Here is a 23,344-nt window from a genome sequence, read left to right on the forward strand (position 1 = left end):
ACGGTCCAAGTCCAGATGAGCTGGCTTAAGGCGATCCACCGAGATGCGTTCCTTACTACCCCCCATGTCGATAATAAAGGATTTGTCGCCTGTCTCCACGACCCGGTAGGGACCATCATAGGGCGGTTGCAGAGGGGCTCGATGGGCGTCTTGGCGGATAAAGACATACCCCGCTGCCTTCAGATCAGGCGGGACACGTACCTTAGGAACGCCATGGCATGAGGTAGGGATCGGCCGGAAGGACTTGGCCTTGTCCAGCAGCGCACTTCGCTGTTCTGGTGCTGACCAGGGGACCGTAGCACAGGGGAGGAAATCCCCCGGAACCCGGAGGGGTTGGCCGTACACCAGCTCAGCAGAGGACGAAAGGAGGTCCTCCTTAGGTGCAGTACGGAGTCCCAGCATCACCCAAGGAAGCCTGTCGACCCAGCCGTCGCCCCGGAGATCGGCTTTAAGGGCAGCCTTCATGGACCGGTGAAAACGTTCACACAGGCCATTGGCCTGTGGGTGGTAAGCCGTAGTGCGGTGGAGGGAGACACCCAGCTGCTGAGTAATGGAAGTCCATAAGCCAGAAGTGAACTGGGCCCCCCGATCAGAGGAAAGGTCTGAGGGGACCCCAAACCGGGAGACCCAGGTGCCGATGAATGCGCGGGCCACCTCAGCTGTGGTAGTCTCCGTCAGTGGGACGGCCTCTGGCCAACGGGTGGTCCTGTCCACCATCGTCAGAAGGTGAGTGTACCCCCTGGAGGCGGGAAGGGGACCCACCAGATCAATGTTGACATGGTCGAAGCGTCTTTCTGGGACCGTGAACCGCTCCAGCGGGGCCTTAACATGACGATGGACCTTCGCACGTTGGCATGGCACGCAGGTCTTGACCCACCCACCAATGTCAACCTTCATCCTGGGCCAGACGAATTTCGCCGCAATCAGGCGCTGCGAAGGTTTCCTGCCTGGGTGTGAGAGGCCATGTATGGCCTCGACAACTTGCCGTCTCCATGCATGTGGAACCACGGGGCGCGGCTGCTCCATGGACACGTCACAAAGCAGCGTTGTGCCGTCGTCACTGAAGGGGATGTCCGCCAACTGGAGGCCAGAAACTTCAGTCCTGCATGCCTGGATGTCTGGGTCCGAAACCTGATCCGCAGCCATATGGGCGTAGTCGATGCCGAGGTGGACAGCCCCGATAGTGGCACGAGAGAGGCAGTCAGCTACAGGGTTGTCCTTCCCCGCCACATGCCGAATGTCTGTAGTGAACTCGGAGATATAAGCCAGATGACGCTGCTGCCTGGCAGACCACGGCTCCGACACCTTAGCCATGGCAAAAATCAAGGGTTTGTGGTCCACAAAAACTGTGAATGGACGAGCCTCCAGCAGGAAACGGAAGTGCCTGACTGCCAAGTACAGAGCGAGGAGCTCTCGGTCAAAGGTGCTGTATTTTTGCTCACTGGAGCGGAGTCGTCGGCTGAAAAATGCCAGGGGTTGCCAAACCCCCTTGACCAGCTGTTCGTAAACGCCTCCAACGGCATAATCTGAGGCATCAGTTGTCAAGGCCACGGAAGCTTCAGGCACGGGGTGAGTCAGCATGGTCGCGCTCGCGAGGGCTTCCTTGGTGTCTGAGAATGCCTTTGACATTTCGTCGGACCATGCGATGATGTGCTTAGCGGTCTTGTCCTTGAGAGCCCCATACAGGGGTCGCATTAGGTGGGCAGCCTGGGGGATGAATCGATGGTAGAAATTCACCATCCCCAGGAACTCCTGTAAAGCTCTAATGCTGGTAGGGCGTGGGAGCTGCAGCACAGCGTCCACCTTTGATGGCAGCGGGACCGCCCCAGCAGTAGTGATGTGGTGGCCGAGGAAATCCATGGCAGGCAGTCCAAACTGGCACTTTGCTGGGTTGATGATTAATCCATGTTCCCGGAGGCGACTGAAGAGGAGACGGAGGTGGGATAGGTGCTCTGCCTTGGACGTGCTAGCTACCAGGATATCGTCTAGGTAGACAAACACAAAAGGGAGGTTGCCCAGCATGGCGTCCATCAACCTCTGAAAGGTCTGGGCAGCATTCTTGAGGCCAAACGGCATCCTCAAAAACTCAAAAAGTCCGAATGGTGTTATAACCGCTGTCTTGGGGACGTCCTGAGGGCTAACTGGCACCTGGTGGTATCCCCGTACCAAATCCACTTTAGAAAAAATAGACGCGCCCGCTAGATGGGCTGAAAAGTCTTGAATGTGTGGAACGGGGTAACGGTCAGGTGTGGTGACATCATTTAGACGCCGGTAGTCGCCGCACGGACGCCAGCCTCCGTTGGACTTGGGAACGAGATGGAGAGGCGAGGCCCAAGGACTGTCAGAACGGCGAATGATGCCAAGTGCCTCCATGGCTGCAAACTCCTCTTTCGCGATGGTGAGCTTGTGTGGGTCGAGGCGACGGGCCCTGGCATGCACTGGTGGGCCTTCCGTGGAGATGTAATGCATGACGCCGTGTTTGGTGGTAGCAGCCGAGAAGGTAGGTGTTGTGATGTCTGAGAACTCCAATAGAAGAGGAGAAAAATCGTCAGCCGGCGAGACAGCACTGGACAGCTTCATTGTGGCTGCGTCACTGCGCTCACATGACAAAGAGCCGAATGTCTCAGCGTTGACGAGTCGGCGGTTCCCCACGTCCACCAGGAGGCTGTTAGCGCAGAGAAAGTCAGCGCCTAAGAGGGGAGTAGACACTTTGGCCAACACAAAACTCCAGGTAAAACGCTGGTCAGCAAAACACAAACCCACAGTGCGCCTGCCGAAGGTAGCGATAGCACTGCCATTGGCAGCCTCAAGGGAGGGTCCTTGTTTCCCTGTTTTAATGTCTATTGCCGATACGGGCAGCACGCTCACCTGGGCACCTGTGTCACACAGAAAACGGCGGCCGGAGAGGGAGTCAGTGACGTACAGCAAGCCTGCAGAATGGCCGGCACCCACAGCTGCTAATGAGTGGCGGCCTGTGCGTTTCCCGACACACTGTAGTTGCATGGTGGTAGGCACTTCTTAGCTTTGTCCCCGAATTTCATATGGTAAAAGCACAACCCCGACGGCCTCACCCGTCGGGCCACAGCAGTAGCGGAGATGGAGAGTGGTTGGAACCCAAACTCATCCATGGTGGCTGTAAAACACTTCTTCCCAGCTGAGAAAAATATATCCGCTTCCTTGGCTAGCTGACGAAAGTCTGTTTTGATGGAATTAGCCATTGAAAAACGAACCTGGTCTGGTAACTGTTGCAGAAAAAGCTCTTTAAAAAGAAAACACGGCTGATGGTCGCCCAGCAGAGCTAGCATGTGGTCCATTAGTTCAGAGGGTTTCGTGTCACCGAGCCCAGGGAGAGAGAGGAGCTGGCGTGCACGTTCAGATTCAGACAAACAAAACGTATCTATGAGGTGCGCCTTCAAGGTAACATATTTGTGCTGTGCCGGTGGGTTTTCAATAAGACTCACCACTCTCGCTGCCGTTGAATTGGTTAAAGCTGCTACCACGTAGTAGTATTTGGTATGATCCACGGTAATATCCCTGAGGGCGAATTGAGCTTCAGCTTGTGCAAACCATGCGTTGGCATTTTGTTCCCAAAAAACGGGCAGCTTGAGTGAAACTGCGTTTGTTGTCATGTTCAAATGATCTCCGAAAACGTTCGAGAGAATGTCAGGGTCACCAATGTAGGAGTGACGGCAATAACTGGACGATGTAGTCGGTTTGCCGGTAGAAAAACAATCATGTGCTTTATTCTCACTCTCTGCATGCGTACTGACAACAACAACATTCATCCATCTTTGTCCCACTTATATCCCGTCATATCACCCGCTAAGCAACCTGGGTGATTGAGTAAACACAAACATATCAACAGTGCTTTGTACAGGCTGGAACGCCGTGAATTACGAATACTCTGCTCACTAACGAGCGGTCACTACAAGATTTAGATTACATTACATTTTGTCTCCTTCCTTCTTGCTGGTCTCTGCAGCCTAGAATATGACACACCCACTGACGACGTGACTGTTCTACGTTTTGGTTCCCACTTGAGAACCACTATTTTATGGTTCCTGCTGCGAACCAACTTTTCAATCTCTGAACCAATTGAGTTTTGGTCTGGACGCGCCGGCCGGTTCCAGACTTGGTTCGCGAACGAGAACCGGAACGGTTCTTTGCCGGTGTGAAAGCCCTAAACTAGGACCCTGGATGATCTGGAGAGATGCTGTAAAGAGGAATGGTCTCAGATTCCTTGCTCTGTATTCTCCAACCTTACTAGATGTTACAGGAGAAGACTCCTTGCTATTCAAGGGAGGTTGGACGAAGTATTAAATGCAGGGGTGCAATTTACTTCAATTAAAGGTTTTAATTTTTTTCCCAGTATGTTGGTAATAAAGACCTAGTCACAACTGGCACACACATTTAACTTGATTTAATTCCATAGAGTTCCCAAAGAAACAACTTTACGTTGTTAGGGAAAAACTCAAAACAAGGTAGACTAGCCTCTGATACTAAATAAACTGTTATTGTACAATTTGTCTTATTACAACAATATCTGTTGGCCTGTTCTTTCAAAACAAAAACAAATAGAAATTACTTGTACATTGTAGATGCAAAGTGTATTTGAACTTTATATTAAGTTTGATACAGGACATACTGAGATATACAGTGTAGCATTACAGTGTCATCACACGTGTTACGGCTGGGCCTCCACACACACCCTCCCCCGCCCCCACAACTCGAGCACAGCGTGCTCTCCGCCGCAGGTGAAGCTTGTCACGTTAATTGGATAGTTATCCAGCCACAGCCAGACCAGCACACCTGTCTCCACTCCGAATCAACCCTCTGGCTACATCTACCATGGACTTTCATTCATTCATCGTCAGTTTTTCCTTAAGAATGGCCTGGCAAGTATCCGCTGTTTACCATTCGTGTACTATGCTCTCATGACTATTTTTGTGATTTGTATTTACCCATATACAAATTCTCTTGTGACTTGTGATTTGTATTTTTTCCTTTTACAAATCCTCTCGTGGTTTTTTGGATGTGCACATATCTTTTGTACTGGCCTACCGTGGAGACTCACCCTGTTTCTCTGTCTCCTACAGCCCACGCCAGCCACTACCGCCAGCCCGCCAGGCTGAAACCCCCGGGCTCATCATATCTGTTTTTCCACCTCTCTACACTGTAAATAAATAAGGGGTTAACACAGTATTCTGCCTCCGGTGTCGTGTTCTTGAGCCCCCAAACTACTGAGGCATAACAACACTTTTTCCAAAAGTGTACTAAATAAAAATAAATGTCCACACACAATACCCCATAATGCGAAAACAAGTTTTTAGAAATGTCTGTGAAATGTATTAAAATTGAAAAAGAGAAATACCTTGTGTCATTCATACCCTTTGCAATAACACTCTTAAAATGAGCAACAAATGAGCAACAATTACTTTTTTTATTTAATCAATTTTAAATTGACTCTACAACACAACAAAATGTGGAAAAAATGAAGGGGTGTGATGACTTTCTATAGGCACTGTATATTGTGTTTGGCCCAAACGTGTCAATATAGATATGAATTTTAAGCTATATCGCCGAGCCCTAAAAGACAGGGCCGGTTTCGGAGACAAGGCTTAAGCCTAGTCCCAGACTAAAATGCTATTTAAGCTGGCTTAACTGAAATTCACTTGCACAGACGTAGCTTAAAATAGTCGTGGATTAAGCCTGTTCTGGATTAAACAAAGCCGATTGCAAAATGTAGGATTAGAGCTACTGCAGGACTAAATTGGACTGAATTGAAGCTTAAACTAATCTGCCAAGGAGGCAGGTTTAACTCCCGCTTAGTAGGCTAGGCTACTGTTTGTGAAACTGAGCTTGGATTGTTTGGGAGCATGGACTATTTAGAATATCTAAATGAGGACCAACATGCACGACAAAGGCCAGCTAGACGAATACTGCTGGATAGGAGTGATCCATTGAATCAGTTTGATGAAATAACTTTTCGAGACCGCTTTCGTATGTACAAGGAAAATGCATTGGAGATAATTACTTTGCTTGAGCCTAGACTTTCCTCTCTGTCTCAAAGAGGAGGGCCTGTGTCCAATCAACTGCAAGTTCTGATCACTTTGAGGTTCTTGGCATGTGGAATCTTTCATCGTGAAACTGGTGATTTGTGTGGTGTCAGTGAACCAACTGTATGTAGAATAGTTCACAAAGTCTGCAGTGCCATTTGTGAACTGAGGAGTCTTTACATCAAGTTCCCTGATGCTGCTGGGCAAGCCAACTATAAAGTGCAATTCTATGAATATGGGCACTTCCCAGGAGTGATTGGCTGTATAGACGGATGTCATGTTCCCATCAAGTGTCCATCAACTCCTGATGCAGAGGAATACAGGAATCGTAAGAACTGGTTTTCAATCAATGTTCAGGGTGTATGCACTCCTAATTTGGAGTTTTCAAACATTGTTGCCCGTTGGAAAGGTGCAACCCATGATTCAAGGATTTTTCTCAACTCTTCATTGTGTGCACAATTTGAGAGAGGACAACATAGTGGACTACTACTTGGTGATAGTGGATATGGTCAGAGTAACTATTTATTCACACCACATCTAAATCCCACAACAGCTGAGCAGCAAAGGTACAACAGAGCTCATATCCGTACTAGAGGGATGGTCGAGCGTATGTTTGGAGTATGGAAAAGTAGATTCCAGTGCTTACGAAATACGCTTCGTTTCAAGCCAAGAAGATGCTGCAAAGTGATCATTGCTACAGCTGTGTTGCACAACTACCTGAAGCAGCATGGCTGTCCTGATCTGCCAATGGAAGATCAGGATGATGCAGATGTGCCCATGGCAGAGGCAGCCAATGACCAGCGAGGACTTGCACACAGAGCTGCTTTCACAGTGCAGCACTTCAGCATTTAAATATGGAATGTATTCATTATGGTATAGTTTTGCTTGCATACTGTTTCTGTACAAAATTACAATAATGTAAAGCAAAATTAAACGAGTGAACCAAGGCTGGTTAAAATGTAGTTTGTGATGATTAATACTCACTCACACTCACATGCCAAATGACAATACATTTATTTTTCACAATTCTTCATATTCACCATGGCTACTGGTATGCAGAATTCTTTTTTGGAGCATAGCCCTCTGTCCCAATTTAATATCCAGTTCAACCTCTAGAATTCTCATTTTCATTTCATGTTCTTCTTTTAAATATGCAATTTTATGCTCATGAAATTCTCTGGCTAACTTTTCATGCATACAGTAGTTATCTTTTTTGTCTCTGTCTCTGTTGGATGGTAGCAGCTTCATCTCCCAGGGGTGCCATAGCAGATGTGGAGGGTTCAGGCTCGTTGTGAACTGGCTCTTGATTGGTTTCCTCTGGAAAAAAAGACCACTGTTACAAACTCAAATAAACTAATATGGTCCTGTAACCAATTTACTTCCTGAGGTATATTTACCATTTGTGCTCAGTTCTCCATGTTCACTGTCCAAATGGTCATTGTCTGGTATACCATCCAGAGGTTGCTGGTGCTCTATTATACCAGACAGCAAGTCACCCAATTCATCAGATGTGTCCTTTATTGGTGGTCCACCACCTGTAATAAATCGCTCTCTTCTGCTTGCTGCATTCTCTTTTTTTAATCCCAGTTTAATGTTCTTCCATAGAACCTATGAAGGCAGATATCATTCATTAGTTTTCTTTTTTGATGTGACAAAAATAGTAATATGGGAAATCGGAAATACTGGTACTGATAAGGCATAATAAAAATAAGTGTGTCTCCTGATAATTTAGGTCATGGTGGAGAAATGATTTTATTTTATATTTATTTCCCCCTCACATAGGTATGGATCTTCCTTTGTGCAACATATCTTACTCTACCACCATGTTTAACATTCATATGGCCCCTTAAAATAGGTTACTATCGTTTTAAAACAGGATATTCATTCAATGTGAATGCTACAAGCAGCAGGAGTATTGTTACAGTATATGAGAGCCAGATATGAGAGAAACAGATTGAACTTGACATAAATGTCATGAAATAATTTGGGTAGGGCATAAATAAGCAGGGTATAGGCAACAGGAAACAAACACATATTTTTGTGCCTAATAATGAAGATTAACTCACCTGCAGTTGTTGTACTGTTCTTGTGGTGACATCTTCATTTGCATTGAATTCATTGCCAATTGCAGTCCAAGCACTTCTTTTCTTCTGTTCAATAGCAACAGTATGGATTTTGCTTTCAATGACTGGATGGTTTGATACAATTTGTTTTAGTAGTGTTTTTTCATGCTCACTATAATTTTTGGAGCGAATTCTCTTTGCCTCTGCCATTGTCTTGTCTCAAAATTCACTGCAACAATGGTGTTTTATACTCCATTTCGGGTTTTCATGAGCACAATTGGACCAACAGCCTGTGCTCCCACTTAGTCTAATGAGGCTTGAACTAGGTGTTCTCATTAAGCTTACTCCAGGACTCCATAGTCTCAGACTAACTAAGCCAAATTTAAGCCATGTCCATGCAAGCCACTTAAATAGCCAGGATTAACTAGTCTGATTTAGGCCTACTCCTGTCTTAATTTAAGCCCTGTCTCCGAAACCGGCCCTAAGAGTCTGAGGGCCCTATTATGCACTTCATAAGTCTTAATGGATGGATGGACTTTATTTGTCATTGCTACAGTACAGGTACCAAACAACGAAATTTAGGAGGGGTGGCTCCCCTGGTGTTAGGAAAGGGAGAAAAAAAAAAAACATTTTAGAAAAAGCATAAAATCACAAGAAGGTAAGGAGCTGGTTTACATAACTAAAGGCTATGTACACAATCCACTGTACTATACTGCACAGATAGTCAACTAGGGTTGTCATATTGCACATATTGTCATATTGCACAAAAGTGCAATAAGAGTGCAAAAGAGTGCAAAAGAGCAATAAGACGAGGCGGTAGATCTAAACTTAAGACGTGGAGGCGTGGTCAAGGCCACTTTGCTATTATGCGTGCGGTAGTGGGCGCCTAAGACCCGGCGCTAAGCCCAGAAATTAGTCATGGGTGTGTTTTGGGCGTCTTCTCAATCAACCCAATCAGCGTGCCAGGTGCCATTCCCTTTAAGAACCGGCTGCGTTAAGTCATAAGCGCTATGCTATTATGCAGTTCTTAGGCGCTAGACTTCATGCACGTTTTGAAACACGAGCGCGCCTCCGCGGTTTGCGCATGCGCGCTGACCCACTTCTTAAGAAGTCGGTCGGCGCGCATGCGCAAACCGCGGAGGCGCGCTCGTGTTTCAAAACGTGCATGAAGTCTAGCGCCTAAGAACTTTTCAAACCACTTCTTAGCGCTAGGCGCAAAGTCAGATCGCATAATAGCAGGGGCGCCTAGCGCACTTCATTAACATATGAACACTCCCACAATGAGTAATATATGCACGGGAGTCTTACGTCTTATGTGTGGGCGCCTAGCGACACCTGCATAATAGCAGTAGCGCGTATGAAGCGCATAATAAGGGTGGCGGTAGGTCTTAACCTGGCGGTGCGTCTTAATTAAGACTTAAGACGGCAAGTGCATAATAGGGCCCTCAGTCTCAATGCCCATGAGGTCTGTTACCACCAAACAGTCTGAGACTCCGCCCCTACTCTTGCATATAACTCCTAACACTTCCTGTCAGGTGATTCCTGTGTTTATGGTTAATCCAATGCTCCTAATGAGGTCGAACACACAATCCATTGGATTACGCATCTCTCTCCTGTTGTGACTAAAGATATGATATGCCATTAGACACAACTCAAATAAACTAATGAATCTGCCCCTTTGTAGTCTTTTAATGGGCAATGGAACTGTCTGGACCATGGTGCTTTCTCTTGTGTGTCAACAGGATGGAGGAATGGCTGAAACTCTTGCCACACTCGGACCAGTGGTATGACCTCTCTCTTTGTGTATTTTCTGATGTGTTTTTAGTTCTCCTAGTCGACTGAAACTCTTCTCACACTGGGAGCAGTGGTATGGCCTCTCTCCTGTGTGAATTCTCTGGTGTGACTTTAGGACATCTAGTCGACAGAAACTCTTCCCACACTGGGAGCAGTGGTATGGCTTCTCTCCTGTGTGTGTTCTCTGATGTAACTTTAGAACTCCTAGTCGACAGAAACTCTTCTCACACTGGGAGCAGTGGTATGGCCTCTCTCCTGTGTGAATCCTGTGATGTGACTTTAGGTTTCCTAGTTGATTGAAACTCTTCCCACACTGGGAGCAGTGGTATGGCCTCTCTTTTGTGTGTATTCTCTGATGTCTATTTAGGTTTACTATTACACTGAAACTCTTCTCACACTGGGAGCAGTGGTATGGCCTCTCTCCTGTGTGTATTCTCTGATGTCTTTTTAGGTTTGCTATTACACTGAAACTCTTTCCACACTGGGAGCAGCGGTACGGCTTCTCCACTTTGTGTACTCTTTCATGTCTCTTTAAGTCAGGGTTAGGGTGGTGATTCTTAAGTCTTGAGCTCCTCCGTCTGTGTTGTTTATGGTTTCCTGATGTGGTGGAGCTGGGCTCGCTGTCTGAGCCAGGGTTGGAGATCTCTTCTGTAATAGCAACATATACAGGATTAGAAACAATTAGATTAGATTACATTTTACTTTGTCATTGCTGAGTACAAGTATGTTGGGTTCTGGTTAGGGTTTAAATGCTATATTCTGTTCAGCTTGGTTGTAAAGCAAGCCATGCTAACCCATCGCTTAGTTCAAATAGACCGTAGTAGACTTTAAACAACAAAGAGACACGGAGTTCATCATGATCGTTATTTTCTTGCAAGGAGAATGAATGCGAAGTCTCCCCTTAGAGACTCCGAATTCAGACTGCCTTTTCTTGCAAGGAGCAGGTCATTTTATTCTTAACAGAATGGAAAGGAGGAGGCAGTTTGTGATCCTATCAGTCTCCTAGAAAAGGGGGGTGGTGTTCAGAACGAATCATTAACAGATGTGGCCGTGAGCGACCAAAACATGTAAGCAGGGGAGAGAAGGGGCGAGCTGACCATCTCTGTTTTGATTGGCTCAGGGACAATAACACGAGGGGTAATGGGTGAGGAAAAGTTCATAAACAGAGTCCAGAGTACAGGCTGTACAAAGTTCACACAGTCATTAACAGAGCCCAGAGACAGGCTGTACAGAGTTTACACAGTGATACACAGAATTATATAGAGTATCCTGTTTTAACCTTATTTAACATTATGAAAACATCGTCTTAACCCTAACAAAGTACCAGACAACGAAATGCAGTTTAGCATCTAACCAGAAATGATATAAAAACATGACAGTGATAGGTACAGTATGGCAAGTACAGTAGTTAGAGGCATATATACAGTTAAGAGTTATGTACAGTATGGCATGTACAGATGTATAGATTAGATTAGATTAAATTAAACTTAATTGTCATCGGAAAGTACAAGTACTATACAACAAAATGCAGTTTAGCATCCAACCAAAAGTGCAAATAGTGATATAAGGGCATGATATAAATAGAACAAGAATGGTAGTCATGGGTAACTATGCAATATACAGTATGTGCAGAGGTAGTATTGTTATACAGTTATAAGATATGTACAGTGAGGTAGCTTATGTACAGTATCTAATGTGCAGAAGTATAAAAGAAGCTATATCAGGAGACATGTGCAATATACAGTATGTTCAAAAGTAGTAATGTAAACATCAGTAGTGCAAAGGTTATAGAGTGATCACTAGATATTATGGATGCCCTGCTCGATCGGCTAGCAATCGGAATTGGACGATAATCAGTAAAAATATGAGATTGGGGAAATCCAGTGATGCTTTCTAGTCACCAATCATGACAACCGATCAATGACGCAAACAACTTGAGCAAATTCATTGAAACATGCTCATTAACCTAAACAAGCCACTCTCTCATTATTGTTAAACTAAAATATGTCAGCAATGTCTGGTGATATGTGTTCATAACCTTAGGACTCCAGTTCCCAGTATGCACCAGAAGAGTTGAGCATGTGCAGAAGTTGCAGATACGCGAATGTTATCTGTGTTGGAGTGCCACTTGCTTTAGAGCCAAGGCCCCTGAACAGAGCCACAAGCCGTAGTGGTTGAAATCTTTCCCTATGAAATGGGACAACCCTTCAAGACCCTGATACGTCATCAGTAGTGTCATAGAAAAGCATTGACGCTCGGTTTTACACTATTAACCGATCAAAGTCATCAAATAAAAAATAACAATGCTTCATTATCAGACCATGACATAATAGGTGATCTGTAGGCTATCAACCTGCGCTGACATAGGACAACAGTGCAACAACTTTGCGGCTGAACTTAAAGGAACATTTCAGGCATCATCTGCCATCAAAGGGGGGAATGCAACATGAAGTATGTCAAAATGCGCCAGTATCATGCACAGATCAGCCTTAAAACATGTAACGTTAGATAGATAACACTACGGAGCGCAGATTTATTTTTATGGCGTTACGAAATCCGATGTGACAGGAACGCTGGAGAAACAGCCGCTGTTAGTCAGAACATGATATAACCCATCAATAATATTACATAATAACAACTGCTTGGATTAGATTGCGTGTTTTGGTTCAATAAGTGCCATAGCTATAGCGTCATATGCCATCAAAGAGGAGAAATGCGACATGAAGTCATAACGCGTGACTATCATTCACAAATCAGCCTAATGTTTGATAGATAACTTTACATCAAATCCATCACCCGCTGTCAAACGCCAGATGTAAGTTTTTTTTTTTTTTTTTTAAACAGGATTGTACATCTCAGAAATGTGAATCGCGCTCCGATGACATGGTGTATTTCTATGGGGAGGCTGTGCCTGGCGCTTCTATTGGACTGGGACGCCGGGGCGCTCATACAATCTCTGCGTTTGTTAGAGGAACAGGGTGACAAACGCACAGATATGAGTGCTCCAGTGTTTTGCTTTTGGTAGTCTAATGGAAGTGCCCAGGTAACAGTTTAGCTATTATTGTCCTCTACTGCTGAGCACCAAAACCCTCAGATCTTAAACTTGGCTGAACGCACTGGACTTTGGAACGGTGTATTTCTATGTTAAGCATAGGCACAGCACATCGGCATAATAGCATTTTTTTTAATGCTTGTTATAAAAAAAAGGTCTACAATGCATTGAATGACATTAAACTAAGATAATGAGATGATTATCATAATCTTTCTAATCTTTATTAACAAGTAATCACAGAGTAAAAAGTAATGACTAATGAATTGTCTTCCGCATTGCCTAGAGCGAAATCAGATTTCTGTAGATGATTCGCAATGCCTCCTGGGAGGTAGGGTTATGGCTCCGAAATCGAACGTGGTCCCGAAAAATCTCCAAACTGAGCCGTGGATAGCCCTCCCCCTCCCCCCCTAGCCCCCGATGAAAACATGAAACGGAGCAGGAGGGGTGAAACAGTCATAGGGGTGAATTGGGATCAGGCCTTACTGTGCATCACGTAGCAGAGCATGGCGAGTTTGAAAAGCTGACTGCAGAGAAGGAGAAGAAAAAGGCAGAGAAAGGGTACAGACACAACTCGACCAGCCTAGCAAAAGGTTTGTGGAGATTATTTAAAAGACTCTTAAAACATTTAGGCCTAGGCCTCGCTTTATCGGATGCTCTAAATCAGCGGTTCTCAACAGGGGGGTCGCGGCCCACTAGAAAGCCCTAGAGAGGTGCCAGGGGGGCTATGAGGTGGCTGCGAATGATATTGCCTGATATTTATTTTTAAATAATAGCGATGGAAACAACTATTAAACGAAACAAATGTTCAACCTATCTAGTGCTTCATGTGAATAAAATAATGATCTAATAAGAATAACAAATCGATCAAAACGTCTTCCTCTGAAGATATAACCACCATGCTTCACGCACCTGCACGTTCACGTTGCGTTTGATTTGATTAAATCTCACCAACTGTCCGTGTTATAGGGGTGGGACAAAATATCGCTACGGCAATTATCGTATCGTGGCCTCTTGCGATACTTTATCAATTCACGTGGCAAAATATCGGGGGTTTTGGCGGCAGCTTAACCAATAAGTGTAGTGTGCAAGTTTTTTTTGGGTGTTGTCTCTTATCCACACGCGTCGTATTCCCTCACCCTGCGTCTGATCCTGATGTTATAGAAGCAGCGTAGCAGCCGGGTAAAAGCGAGGTAAAGCGGGACGCAGGCCAGTCTAGGGCTGCGTTCGTAAATTTGCTCTGAGAGCGCCGGTGGGCACACTGGGATCAACGTCATAAAGGGACCAAGTAATTTGATTGGACAAGAGGCATTCCATGACTGCTGATCAGATTGCCATAGCGAATATAAGAACACAGCCGAGGGCTAAACCACTCGCAGACTGTTTTTTTTTTTCCATAACACGAAACTTAGAAAGTTTTAAAGTACCCACTCGATATAATAAACAACAGTTTAACAATCACTAAAAACGTATAATTTGTGGATTGGATTCACTGTTCTTGTTTGCCGTAGGCTACTGGTAAGGGAGACTTTTTTGTATACTTTCGTTTTGGGACGTGATCGTGTTTCTGGCTGTGTGATCATCTAATTATGTGTAGTTATGGGTTTCTAGCATGTCAATGTTCTATCAGCATGTTGTGATGTTATAAAAATATCAAGAAGATGAATGGCTGACCCCGCTGTGTGCTTGTCTGGGCTGGAGAACCACAGCCAGAACCCAGGGACTCTGTGGACTTGGGTTCAGGCATGGTAGCTGGGCTGTGAGGTGGATCTGTGTAGTAAACAAAGGAAGAGGCACACATAGTGGAGAGTTAATTTCACAAGCATACAAATGACCAGAAACCGAACAGAAGATATGCACTACTATGCATTGCTATGGTAAAGCAGAAGAAACAGAAACGGTGGTCTGGTTTTTTAAGAAGAATGAGAAATAAAAGTATGGGGTTAGCTTACCAAAAGGGTACACCTTACGGTCAGTGCCTGGGCCAGCTCCATCTGACCCTAACCCTATCACTGCCTGGGTCAATCTGACCCTAACCCTATCACTGCCTGGGTCAGTCTGACCCTGACCATATCACTGCCTGGGGAGCTCCATCTGACCCTAACCCTATCACTGCCTGGGTCAGTCTGACCCTGACCATATCACTGCCTGGGGAGCTCCATCTGACCCTAACCCTATCACTGCCTGGGTCAGTCTGACCCTAACCCCATCACTGCCTGGGTCAGTCTGACCCTAACCCTTTCACTGCCTGGGGAGCTCCATCTGACCTCCCTTGAGTGGCGTGACCTGGCGGTGGTCTATATGATAGTTTGTTCAGGTTTTGTGGTAACAGAAACAAGACTGGTTTTCTAACAAAGAGTCCATGGGTTTTCCTGATGTGTGGATTACTGTAGCGGCATTGGCATTCTGTGTGTCCTTCACACATCTCTGGAAGCACCTGAACTTTATTGAGGTGATTACTTGTCCGCTAGCCTTACAGCGTACGCATGCGCACTCGTTCACACACATTTATCAACAGTGATTCACACCAATATTTCTCAATATTTTCTCAATAAAAACCATATAAAATGTAAAGGAAAGGAAGGAAATGGAGAGAACTATCTAACTATCACTTTCCACTCATCCTGACATTAGACAACTTCATAACATTAACTTACCATCCAACTCGCCATCTATCTCCTCCATATCCTCTACTCTTTCCTCCTCTTTCACCATCATGTCTTTCTCCACCACTTCTTCTCCTCCTTCCTCTTCTTTCACCATCACTTCCTCCTCCTCCCCTTTCACTACCACATTCTGTTCCAGTGTTTGACTGCAGTCCTCCAGCTTTACTGCCAACATCTCTGGACCCCGCTGTGTGCTTGTCTGGGCTGGAGAACCACAGCCAGAACCCAGGGACTCTGTGGACTTGTGTTCAGACATGGTAGTTGGGCTGTGAGGTGGATCTGTGTAGTAAACAAAGGTAGAGGCACAAACAGTGGAGAGTTAATTTCACAAACATACGGATTACCAAAAACCTAACAGAAGATATGCACTACTATGAATTGCTGTAGTAAAACGTCTTCCACATTGACTGAACAGAAGAACAGAAAAGGTGGTCTGGTTTTCTAAGAAGAATGAGAAATAAAAGTATGGGGTTAGCTTACCAAACGGGTACACCTTACGATCAGTGCCTGGGTCAGCCCCATCTGACCCTAACCCTATCACTGCCTGGGTCAGTCTGACCCTAACCCTATCACTGCCTGGGTCAGTCTGACCCTGACCATATCACTGCCAGGGGAGCTCCATCTGACCCTAACCCTATCACTGCCTGGGTCAGTCTGACCCAAACCCTATCACTGCCTGGGTCAGTCTGACCCTAACCCTATCACTGCCTGGGGAGCTCCATCTGACCTCCCTTGAGTGGCGTGACCTGGCGGTGGTCTATATGATAGTTTGTTCAGGTTTTGTGGTAACAGAAACAAGACTGGTTTTCTAACAAAGAGTCCATGGGTTTTCCTGATGTGTGGATTACTGTAGCGGCATTGGCATTCTGTGTGTCCTTCACACATCTCTGGAAGCACCTGAACTTTATTTAGGTGATTACTTGTCCGCTAGCCTTACAGCGTACGCATGCGCACTCGTTCACACACATTTATCAACAGTGATTCACATCAATATTTCTCAATATTTTCTCAATAAAAACCATATAAAATGTAAAGGAAAGGAAGGAAATGGAGAGAACTATCTAACTATCACTTTCCACTCATCCTGACATTAGACAACTTCATAACATTAACTTACCATCCAACTCGCCATCTATCTCCTCCATATCCTCTACTCTTTCCTCCTCTTTCACCATCATGTCTTTCTCCACCACTTCTTCTCCTCCTTCCTCTTCTTTCACCATCACTTCCTCCTCCTCCCCTTTCACTACCACATTCTGTTCCAGTGTTTGACTGCAGTCCTCCAGCTTTACTGCCAACATCTCTGGACCCCGCTGTGTGCTTGTCTGGGCTGGAGAACCACAGCCAGAACCCAGGGACTCTGTGGACTTGTGTTCAGACATGGTAGTTGGGCTGTGAGGTGGATCTGTGTAGTAAACAAAGGTAGAGGCACAAACAGTGGAGAGTTAATTTCACAAACATACGGATTACCAAAAACCTAACAGAAGATATGCACTACTATGAATTGCTGTAGTAAAACGTCTTCCACATTGACTGAACAGAAGAACAGAAAAGGTGGTCTGGTTTTCTAAGAAGAATGAGAAATAAAAGTATGGGGTTAGCTTACCAAACGGGTACACCTTACGATCAGTGCCTGGGTCAGCCCCATCTGACCCTAACCCTATCACTGCCTGGGTCAGTCTGACCCTAACCCTATCACTGCCTGGGTCAGTCTGACCCTGACCATATCACTGCCAGGGGAGCTCCATCTGACCCTAACCCTATCACTGCCTGGGTCAGTCTGACCCTAACCCTATCACTGCCTGGGTCAGTCTGACCCTAACCCTATCACTGCCTGGGGAGCTCCATCTGACCTCCCTTGAGTGGCGTGACCTGGCGGTGGTCTATATGATAGTTTGTTCAGGTTTTGTGGTAACAGAAACAAGACTGGTTTTCTAACAAAGAGTCCATGGGTTTTCCTGATGTGTGGATTACTGTAGCGGCATTGGCATTCTGTGTGTCCTTCACACATCTCTGGAAGCACCTGAACTTTATTTAGGTGATTACTTGTCCGCTAGCCTTACAGCGTACGCATGCGCACTCGTTCACACACATTTATCAACAGTGATTCACATCAATATTTCTCAATATTTTCTCAATAAAAACCATATAAAATGTAAAGGACCGGAAGGAAATGGAGAGAACTATCTAACTATCACGTTCCACTCATCCTGACATTAGACAACTTCATAACATTAACTTACCATCCAACTCGCCATCTATCTCCTCCATATCCTCTACTCTTTCCTCCTCTTTCACCATCATGTCTTTCTCCACCACTTCTTCTCCTCCTTCCTCTTCTTTCACCATCACTTCCTCCTCCTCCTCTTTCACTACCACATTCTGTTCCAGTGTTTGACTGCAGTCCTCCAGCTTTACTGCCACCATCTCTGGACCCCGCTGTGTGCTTGTCTGGGCTGGAGAACCACAGCCAGAACCCAGGGACTCTGTGGACTTGTGTTCAGACATGGTAGTTGGGCTGTGAGGTGGATCTGTGTAGTAAACAAAGGTAGAGGCACAAACAGTGAAGAGTTAATTTCACAAACATACGGATTACCAAAAACCTAACAGAAGATATGCACTACTATGAATTGCTGTAGTAAAACGTCTTCCACATTGACTGAACAGAAGAACAGAAAAGGTGGTCTGGTTTTCTAAGAAGAATGAGAAATAAAAGTATGGGGTTAGCTTACCAAACGGGTACACCTTACGATCAGTGCCTGGGTCGGCCCCATCTGACCCTAACCCTATCACTGCCTGGGTCAGTCTGACCCTAACCCTATCACTGCCTGGGTCAGTCTGACCCTGACCATATCACTGCCAGGGGAGCTCCACCTGACCCTAACCCTATCACTGCCTGGGTCAGTCTGACCCTAACCCTATCACTGCCTGGGTCAGTCTGACCCTAACCCTATCACTGCCTGGGGAGCTCCATCTGACCTCCCTTGAGTGGCGTGACCTGGCGGTGGTCTATAGGATAGTTTGTTCAGGTTTTGTGGTAACAGAAACAAGACTGGTTTTCTAACAAAGAGTCCATGGGTTTTCCTGATGTGTGGATTACTGTAGCGGCATTGGCATTCTGTGTGTCCTTCACACATCTCTGGAAGCACCTGAACTTTATTTAGGTGATTACTAGTCCTCTAGCCTTACAGCGTACGCATGCGCACTCGTTCACACACATTTATCAACAATGATTCACACCAATATTTCTCAATATTTTCTCAATAAAAACCATATAAAATGTAAAGGACAGGAAGGAAATGGAGAGAACTATCTAACTATCACGTTCCACTCATCCTGACATTAGACAACTTCATAACATTAACTTACCATCCAACTCGCCATCTATCTCCTCCACAACCTCTACTCTTTCCTCCTCTTTCACCATCATGTATTTCTCCACCACTTCTTCTCCTCCTTCCTCTTCTTTCACCATCACTTCTCCCTCCTCCTCTTTCACTACCACATTCTGTTCCAGTGTTTGACTGCAGTCCTCCAGCTTTACTGCCACCATCTCTGGACCCCGCTGTGTGCTTGTCTGGGCTGGAGAACCACAGCCAGAACCCAGGGACTCTGTGGACTTGTGTTCAGACATGGTAGCTGGGCTGTGAGGTGGATCTGTGTAGTAAACAAAGGTAGAGGCACAAACAGTGGAGAGTTAATTTCACAAACATACAGATTACCAAAAACCTAACAGAAGATATGCTTTAGGGGTGGGCATCAATGATCGACGATCGATAATTGATCGATAAGGATCTTGGTCGAACACAAAATATTTTGCTCGATATATAGGTAGGGATGCTCCGATCTGGATTTTGGGGCCGATACCGATCACCGATTTTTTTCCTCAAGATCAACCGATACCGATTTTTTTTTAAATACATAACTGTAGGCCTACTGACTGGATAGCCTACATATTTTTTGCTTTTTAGACAAAAGTTTTGATCCATTAGGCACCAAGCAAACGCAGACCCATTTTTATGGCATAGTAAAAGTCTGGCCTATCACCCAGTTAGGGCCTGAAGCCCAAGTCAGTGATATGGCTGTATAAAAGACATCATAAACGTGGCCTTCATGGTTTACATACTGTTACATCCTCCTATGTTTTCTGTTCAGTTATCTGTCTTCCCCAGGGGGGAAAAAAAACGAAAAAAAAAACGTTTTTTGCGATCGGCCATTGTTGCCGATCACCGATCGAGTCATTTGGAGTGAAATCGGCCGATTTAAATCGGTGGCCGATAAATCGGAGCATCCCTATATATAGGGCTTTTACGATTAGTCGACGTCATCGACTACGTCAATACGTCGGTTTGCGTAATATGCGTCGGTTAGTCGTAAATAAACAAAATGGCTGCGACCAGTGCAAACACGGAGGCAGAGCCGGCGGCTAAAAGACTTCGCCCACGATCGTCCAAAGTATGGGAGTACTTTACAAAAAAAAGAAACCAATGGCAATGTGGTGGTCTGTAAACTGTGCAAAAATGAAATGGCCTATCACAGCAGTACGACTGCAATGAACGAGCACCTCAAGCGAAAGCATCCTGGACCGCTTTGTGAAGACAGCCGCAAGATAGCACCGTAAGTCAGCGTTGTATTTCTGTTCACTTTTCCGGCCGTGTATGAGTGAAAAATGGATAGCTACTAGCTAATGTTACACAAGCAATGTAGCTCACCACAGTTTGTATGTCTTGTCTTCTGGTGTTAGTAACGTTAGCTATGTAGCTGGCTAGCTACGGTAGCCTTACTAGCCTATTGTTATTGTGGTGCTCGCACCAACTGTATGTTATCTAGCTCGTAGCTCGCATGCTACGTTAGCATCAATTTAGCTAATCATAACATAGCAGCGAGAGTAAAGTTAGCTAGCCATGTAGCTACTAGCTAGCTATGTGTTGTGGTGATGGACAGACTTCTAAATGGCCATGTTGGCTAAACATAGCAGTGAGGTGGAAATTAAGGGGCCTACACATGATAAGAAATGTGTGCTTTTTTTATTTTCAGGAGGCAAAGCAGTGTGGAGGACTTTTTCCACAAAAAAAGAGCAAGCCTGACCTCTAAGCATGCTCACATTCCTCCACAGTAATGCCTAAGGTGGAGGGGGGAGAAGGGAGAGAGCTAAGGGGGGAGAGAGCTAAGGGGGGAGGGGGAGAGCAGAGAGAGGGGGAGAATGTTATGTTTTTTATTGAGATTGTTATTGTTAAAGATTGTTACTGAGAGGTATACGGTATTCCGGTTAGAATTTCACTTTTTTACAGAATTTACTGCATTACTTGCACTTTTCCTTTTACTTGAAGTTAACTTTTATATTTTATAATATTATATTTTATGTTGAGATTGTTATTGTTAAAGATTGTTACTGAGAGGTATACGGTATTCCGGTTAGAATTTCACTTTTTTACAGAATTTACTGCATTACTTGCACTTTTCCTTTTACTTGAAGTTAACTTTTATATTTTATAATATTATATTTTATGTTGGACTGTAAGAAAGAGAGGATCTTTTTTGTTGTGTGGAATATTGCCCTGCAGTGCAAGAATAATTGAATAAAATACTGAAATGTTGATAAGAGAAGTTTTTGACATTTATTTGGTGAAAATTAAGTGATACATTAATCGAACAGCAAAAAAAAAATCATTAGACTAATCGTCAAATTAAAATAATCGATAGATTAATCGTTAGAAAAATAGTCGTTTGGGACAGCCCTAGCTCGATAATCATTAATAAATTGGTGTAATTTATAATTAATAATAATAATAATGGAAATTAGTTTGTCCACGTTATGTGTGAGAAATGAACTTTGCATTTGCCTTCGCATTGAATTTCGCAACGCAGTACGGCATGATGCAACAAGTTCCCGTACGTTAGTGTAACCTCCAGTAATTCCAGGTTCCCCTCAACAAAGAGGCACTGAGAGAGTCTTATAAAAAAGTTCAAGTTTATTACACAGTTGTAAAAAAAGGTTAGCAGAGCAAGCTCGGAAAATGGCGAAGCGAGCGAAACGAAGCTTGGTGTGGGAGCATTTTGATCTGAAAGGCGACGCTGTTTATTGCAAACACTGCGCAGTGACCTATAAATACAACACGACAACGACCCCGATGAAATACCACCTGCAAACCGTACACCCGACCCTGATTGCTCCTTCGCTACCTTATCAGCCCTCCATCATGTCTCATCTTATACGCGGGAGGTGTGATGCACAACGAGAAGAGAAAATAACGATGGCCATATGTAAATTAATTGAAACAGATATTCTGCCGCTCAGTTTTGTCGAGGGTAGAGGATTTCGTGCGCTGATGCAAATAGTCGAGCCAGCATATCCTGTTCCATCGCAACGTTCCATAACCAGGCGCATAGAAATGCGCTACCAGGAGTCGAAGCAGCACCTGCTAAAGAAGCTAGTACTACATAACTACCGACTGCTGGACGGCACTCAATACAGAGAGTTACATAACGATCACTGCTCACTTCATCGGAGAAGACTGGCAAATTGGCTCAGCCGTCCTGGTCACTGAAAGTCTGCCCAGTCGCCACACAGCTGACGTCCTAGCTGAGAAGCTAAATTACACTGTAGCCCAGTGGAACATCAAAGGCCGCGTTATTGCATGCGTCCACGACAACGCAGCAAATATAGTTGCTGCCAACAGACCCGGCCGAGTCAACTGGATTTCCATGGCATGCTTCGCCCACACCCTCCAGCTAGCAATACATGATGGTTTTGCACTGTACTTGTATCTCTGCCGCTGCCAAACTCGTGAGCCACTTCAACCACAGTACTGTGGCGACCAAAGCGCTCCAGAAGAAACAGGAGCAGATGGGCCTTCCAGCACATAAGCTATAATCGTGTAAAACCCGATGGAACAGCGTATGCGACATGTTCGACCGTCTCAAGGAGCAGCGATGGGCTGTTGCAGCTGTCCTGTCAGATCGCACGGTGACCAAGCTCCAGGACGCGAGCTGAAGGATGAGTATTGGCAACTGATGGAGGAAACGCAGCCCGTGCTGAAGGCCCTGGGGCCTCATTTATAAAGCGTTACTTACCTACGCTTTGCGTACCTACGCACCTTTGGAAAGCAAGAACATTTCCGTCACCAACATTCGGATTTATAAAACGGTGCGCACGCCAGTGGAATTTGCAAGTTCCACGCCTGCTTCCAATCAACTCTGTTGCACACGTGAAAGAGCGTCTTGTCCCACCCTTTTTGACGCCCATAGTTGCCTATAATAATAATAACTTTTTATTTCTATAGCACTTTTCCTGCAAACATTACATATAAATGGTGAGTCAAACGCCCGACAGAACGCAGAAAAAAAATACATTTCACCCAATCAGTCAATTTCCGCGCAACGAACGTTCTCGCCAGACCATATATAACATGTTCCAGACTGCATCGACAACGGAATCAGTTTAAACGTGATTCGTCCTACTGTTTACCATATTATTTATGATAATGTCATAACATCCAAGTATTGGTATACTATGTATAATAATTACAGATCCAATTAAATATGATTTAATAAGGGCGATTGATGGTTATTTTGTCTTTCTGTCATTTTCAAATAATCGCACAACAGTTGTCTCCATCTCAACAAGCTGCTTGCTGATGGTCTTGTAGCCCATTCCAGCCTTGTGCAGGTCTACAATATTGTCCCTGACGTCCTTATACAACTTTTTGGTCTTGC

The 23,344-nt window shown here is 45.1% G+C and overlaps 1 protein-coding gene across 1 annotated transcript; it reads left to right on the forward strand.

The window, feature by feature from the left end:
* Positions 1-5,876: 5,876 nt before the first annotated feature.
* On the forward strand, positions 5,877-6,908 carry LOC308175607 (putative nuclease HARBI1; the record flags this gene model as incomplete). The annotated part of the gene is made up of 1 exon (XM_080551240.1): positions 5,877-6,908. The coding sequence occupies one exon, from the start codon at positions 5,877-5,879 to the stop codon at positions 6,906-6,908; it is 1,032 nt and encodes a 343-aa protein (XP_080407366.1).
* Between the last annotated feature and the right edge of the window lie 16,436 nt (positions 6,909-23,344).

This window comes from Nansenia antarctica (genome assembly GCF_963989245.1).
Source record: "Nansenia antarctica genome assembly, contig: SCAFFOLD_25, whole genome shotgun sequence".
Taxonomy (NCBI): domain Eukaryota; kingdom Metazoa; phylum Chordata; class Actinopteri; order Argentiniformes; family Microstomatidae; genus Nansenia; species Nansenia antarctica.